Genomic DNA, 5,294 nt, shown 5'->3' with positions numbered 1-5,294 from the left:
CAAGTAGTTGAATTGAAAGGAGCCATGAACAAGAATGAATTAAATGACTAACCTGAATCTTACTGAGGTTTGCCATACAGATGGTTTTGTCTTATTAGCTTATCACTTGGGTAATAGATATTGGTTCAAAATACATTTTGAAAATACAACTTTCCTTCATAATTGTGGGAGCATGCGAGTGAGCAAGCGAGAGAGAGAGACAGAGAGAATAAGAGCGTGGGTGTGTGAGACCGAATCTATAGAACGTATCCGGCACACTGACGTGATGACCCAAGCATTTGCCTCATTCAGTCTTTGTGTGTCTCTCTCTCTCTCTCTCTCTCTCTCTCTCTCTCTCTCACACACACACACACACACAAACACACACACACACACACACACAGTCAGCAGGAGCAGCAGCAGACGCTCAGTACTGCCCTCATTGTGTGGATCGCAGCAGGAAGATCAGGAGCATAGGCTCCGGTTCAGCTCCAGCGCGGGGAAGATAGATTCCCGTGACTGTCTCTCTCCTGAGCCGCTTCTTCCTGACTCCCTCCCCAAGCGTTAATTTTTATTCCCCTCATTTGTTTTTCAAGACAATAAAGGACATCCAGTCAGTCGTGCGTCACTGTGCAATAACTGCACATTTTATTTTTTATTTTTTTTGCTGGGACTTTTAAAGATGGCTTTTAGATGACATGCTTTTTGGATTTTGATATGAGGAGCGAGAGGGTGCGTATGGCCATCCCAATCGCCCTCTGATCATTTGCTGCAGCTGCTGGTGAGCTGCTCACAGAGAAGCCAGAAATATGTGGTCACCCTGAGCGAAAAGGGGAAGGCAGCGAATGGATTTTCTTGCAATGCTTCTCTGCTTCTGACAATGTTCCAAATCCATCCGTTCATTTCCAGTGTTTTTATTGTTTAACAGGATTTTTTTTAATTGTTTTTTTTTGTGCTGAGGAATTTTGGAATTGTTATCGCTTGCAAGGCAGAGAGGTCAGTCGACATCTTTTGTATCAAGATCTCATCTTCATATACAACATTCGCTTCATGCCCTTGATTTTTGCAGGCTTGTTTATACGTACGTGTGCGACAATCTTACGTGCGAGTCCTTTTTTTTCCTCATATGTCAACTCTCTCCTCTACTTTTTTTATTCAGCTCAAGGCTCCCAATGCAGACGTAGATGCCGTATCCATGTATTGACGACCACTTTTGGCTGTAAAAATGCTGAGCGGTGTCCTCTTTCTGAGCGTCCTCACGGTCACCAGCCTGTCGCCATCTGAGACGGAGAGCCGCAAAACTTCAGCCTCCAAAGATATCTGCAAGATCCGCTGCGCCTGCGAGGAAAGGGAGAACATTTTGAATATTAACTGTGAGCATAAAGGATTTACCACCGTCAGCCAGTTCCAGGCACCGCCGAATAAGATCTCGCAGCTTTTTCTAAACGGCAACTTCCTCTCTCGTATTAGCGCAAATGAGTTTGTCAATTATGGCAATGTCACCTCTCTGCATCTGGGGAACAATGGATTACAGGAGATCGGCAACAACGCATTTCAGGGGCTGCGCTTCTTGAAGAGGCTGCACTTGAACAACAACAACCTGGAGGGGATAAAAGAGGACACGTTTGCGGGACTTGAGAGTATGGAGTATTTACAGGCAGATTACAATTATATCAGCGCCATTGAACCCGGCGCTTTCAGTAAGCTGAACAAGCTTAAAGTGCTGATCCTCAACGACAACCTCCTGTTGTCTTTGCCTCCCAACGTTTTCCGCTTTGTGCTCCTGACCCATTTGGATTTACGCGGCAACCGGCTCAAGACTTTGCCCTTTGCGGGGGTACTGGAGCACATTGGCGGAATCATGGAGATACAGCTGGAAGAAAACCCCTGGAATTGTACGTGCGATCTGATTCCTCTCAAAGCCTGGTTGGACACGATTTCTGTCTTTGTGGGGGACATTGTGTGCGAGACGCCATTCAGGCTGCACGGTAAGGACATCACGCAGCTGATAAAGCAGGATCTGTGCCCGCGCAGAAATGCCGGGGAGCGTGCTCACCCCGCCTCCGACTCTCACTTTCAAGGGGCGCTGCCCGCAACCTACCTCCCCGGCATGATTTCCCCCACCCGACTCCCGAAGGCTTCGCGGCCGCCTAAAATGCGGTACAGGCCCACCCCTCGCATCGCAAAGGACAAACACGTCTTTGGGCCGATCATGGTTTACCAGACCCGCTCTCCTGTGCCTATTATGTGTCCTAGTGTGTGTGTGTGCACATCCCAAAACCCAGACAGTGGACTTAACATCAACTGTCAAGAGCGGAAGTTGCACAACATAAGTGAGTTGAACCCCAAGCCCTCCTACCCGAAGAAACTGCACCTGACCGGCAACTACCTTCAAGTGATCTACAGAACGGATCTAACGGAGTACAGTCTTCTGGAGCTACTTCATCTAGGAAATAACAGGATCGCACTCATCCAGGACGGGGCATTTGAGAACCTGACAAATCTGAGGCGGCTCTACCTGAACGGGAATTACATCGAGGCACTTTCACAATCACTTTTTGCTGGCCTGCAATCACTCCAGTACCTCTATTTGGAATACAATGTCATCAAAGACATTTTACCGCAGACATTCAACGCTTTGCATAACCTTCAGCTGCTTTTCCTCAACAACAACCTGCTAAGATCGCTGCCTGACAATGTTTTCGGGGGCACGATGCTAACCCGACTGAATTTACGGAATAATCATTTCTCATATCTCCCCGTGAAGGGTGTGCTTGACCAGTTATCCGCATTTATCCAGATTGACCTGCAGGAGAACCCCTGGGACTGCACCTGTCATATCGTGGCACTCAAAAACTGGATGGAGCTGTCCAGCACCAGCGTGGTGGTTAATGAAATCACTTGTGACTCACCCTCGAAGCACGCCGGTCGCTTGCTGCGCTCACTGCGCAATGAGGCCATCTGCCCTGAGCCGAGCGTGGAGCCTCCGCCTCAATATGCCCCCGCTACCAAAGCCCCGACTTTAGCGAGTCCTAGCACTGAGTCACCGACACCCTCTTCCCCTTCTTCTTTCAGCTCAGTCAGCCCCACTGAATCGCGAGTCCAAACCCCTGAGTTGCATCCAGAAGTCCCACTTTCAGTCCTCATTCTCGGGCTTCTGATTGTTTTCATCCTGTCTGTCTGTTTTGGCGCAGGGCTCTTTGTTTTTGTTCTAAAACGACGCAAAGGGGTGGAACACATCCCAACGGGCTCCAACAATATCGATCTTAACTCGTTCCAAGTGCAGTATGGCTCCTACAATCCTGAACCAACCCGCGATAAAAATTCGGAAAGTCATGTGTATAATTACATCCCCGCACCCGTGGGTTCCATGTGCCAAAATCCAATTTACATCCAGAAAGATGGCGAGCAGGTGGCATATTACCGAAACCTCAAGGAGCTAAGCTTTGGGCCGCTGAATGCAAAGAAAGATGATATTCTCACGCGTAGCCCGGAAGCTTATACCATTAGCGCGGTGGATTTCAAGGATAAATCCCCGGCCTCGCCTCCTGAGATGCTGTATCAAAACGTAGGAGAGAGGTCCAACAAGGAGCTTCCGACAGCTGCCGGCACCTCTCCCTTCAGTTACAATTTCTGCACTTTACCCAAGAGACCATGCATCGTGCCCCCCTACGAGGCTGCCACAGCCCCGCGTCACGTCACCAACCAGGACAGGTGGAACAAAACGGCGGTGTACGGAACCCCCAGAAAATGCTTTGGGGTGGAGCTCCCTTCCAAAAACAGTGAGCACCAATTTCTTCTTCACGGGAAGCTAAAAACAGAGCCGGACTATCTGGAGGTTCTGGAGAAACAGACTGCTATGAGCCAGCTGTAAGAGAACGACGATCTAGAAATCCTCCCGGTCTCCACCCCTCTCGGCTCCCAAGGATCTTTGCAGCATTCATCATCATGATTATAAAATGTCAATCAGTAACTGTTCTTGTAGCCCACTATATTGCTCAGTGTTGAAGCTCAGATGACAGACAGAAAACAAACTTTTCTTTATGTGTTCCCTTCTCTTTTTTTTCCAACCTGTATAAAAGGATTCTCAGAAGTATATTATAATGCCGTTGTATTTTTTCTTCGGGGGAAAGTATAAATTATTCCATCTGTTTCCTTTAAAAAAAAAATCCCTGGAAGATGGCAAGACGGTGTAAAAATATGGCCCTGTGCGTTTGTTTCTATAAAACTGGATTTCATTTTCCCTGAGATGCAGAGAATATGAATCGATGGGTCTTTGAAACTGGAGGGAAGGCTACAGAACGACATTTCTGTATATACATAGACTGCACATATGAATGGCGAGCGTTAAATCATCCAAAAAAACCTCCTGAAATGTATTGAGCCAACTCTCACGACATGACTCCATGAAGTGCCTTTGCACTCCATTGTATTATTTTTTTCATCATTGACACACTCTGCAGATTGATTTTAACTGGAAAATGTATTTTAAGGAATCAAATCTTTATGTAAATTACAAATTATATATATTTGTCAGTTGGGGAAAAAAACAAAGGAAACTACATGTACTTGAAAATGGGTGTGACATTATAACTTTTGATGGGGACACGTGTATTTTGATCCAGTCATGTCTTTGGCAATGTACAACTTTGAAACATTGTATGCTATAAGGGAGCAATATAGAGTTGTACAGTTGAGCCATTAAATTTTCACTGAGGCACTTTGTCAAGATCCTGACCTTAAGGTGCATTTTGTTTAGACTGCAGGATAATTAGGGGATGTGGCACGTGCTGTGAGTTGCTCTAATGAGGGTATGTAAGTGTGTGTGTGTGTGTGTGTGTGGTGGGATGCAGAAAAATAGAAAATAGAGCTAGCCTGCAGCTCGTGCGTCTCTGTCTCTCCACTGAAATGAAATGACACTTTCTTTTAAGTTCAATGAAATCTCCGGTTTTCCTCTTTTGAAGCCTAATTCAACATTTCGGAGGAATAAGCGCATCATGTATCAAATATTGGACATGGTGCAATTTAATATTGAGAGATGTACAGTAGGTACCGGAAGTGTCATGATAGAATTTATTCGGGGGCGGAAGAAACTGTTCCAAGATTTCTGGACACCTTTTTTGAAGTCCTGATTAATTGCTGTATCTTTCTGACACATACACACACGCAAATTTTATGAGCAGAATAATTCCCTGTGGCTGATAAGTTAAAAAAAAAGGTTTGCCACTTTAAATGAGCACTAGAATGCAGCACAAAGTGGTGTTACTCTGGAATCTCCTAAAATATGTTCTCCACATGAGGGTGTTAACATCTGA

The 5,294-nt window shown here is 46.0% G+C and overlaps 1 protein-coding gene across 1 annotated transcript; it reads left to right on the top strand.

Annotated features, from left to right (window-relative positions):
• Positions 1–209: 209 nt before the first annotated feature.
• On the top strand, positions 210–4,708 carry slitrk2 (SLIT and NTRK-like family, member 2). Its single transcript, XM_052087245.1, has 2 exons — positions 210–979; positions 1,145–4,708. Exon 2 carries the CDS (start codon positions 1,205–1,207, stop codon positions 3,851–3,853), a length of 2,649 nt encoding a protein of 882 aa, XP_051943205.1. The 5' UTR covers positions 210–979; positions 1,145–1,204; the 3' UTR covers positions 3,854–4,708.
• Positions 4,709–5,294: the final 586 nt, after the last annotated feature.

This window comes from Hippocampus zosterae, chromosome 1 (assembly GCF_025434085.1).
Source record: "Hippocampus zosterae strain Florida chromosome 1, ASM2543408v3, whole genome shotgun sequence".
NCBI lineage: Eukaryota > Metazoa > Chordata > Actinopteri > Syngnathiformes > Syngnathidae > Hippocampus > Hippocampus zosterae.
This window is presented reverse-complemented; position numbering and strand designations above follow the sequence as displayed.

What these genes read in the sequence shown, in the direction of transcription:
- slitrk2 (XM_052087245.1), top strand. Translation starts at nt 1,205, where the DNA reads ATGCTGAGCGGTGTCCTCTTTCTGAGCGTCCTCACGGTCACCAGCCTG.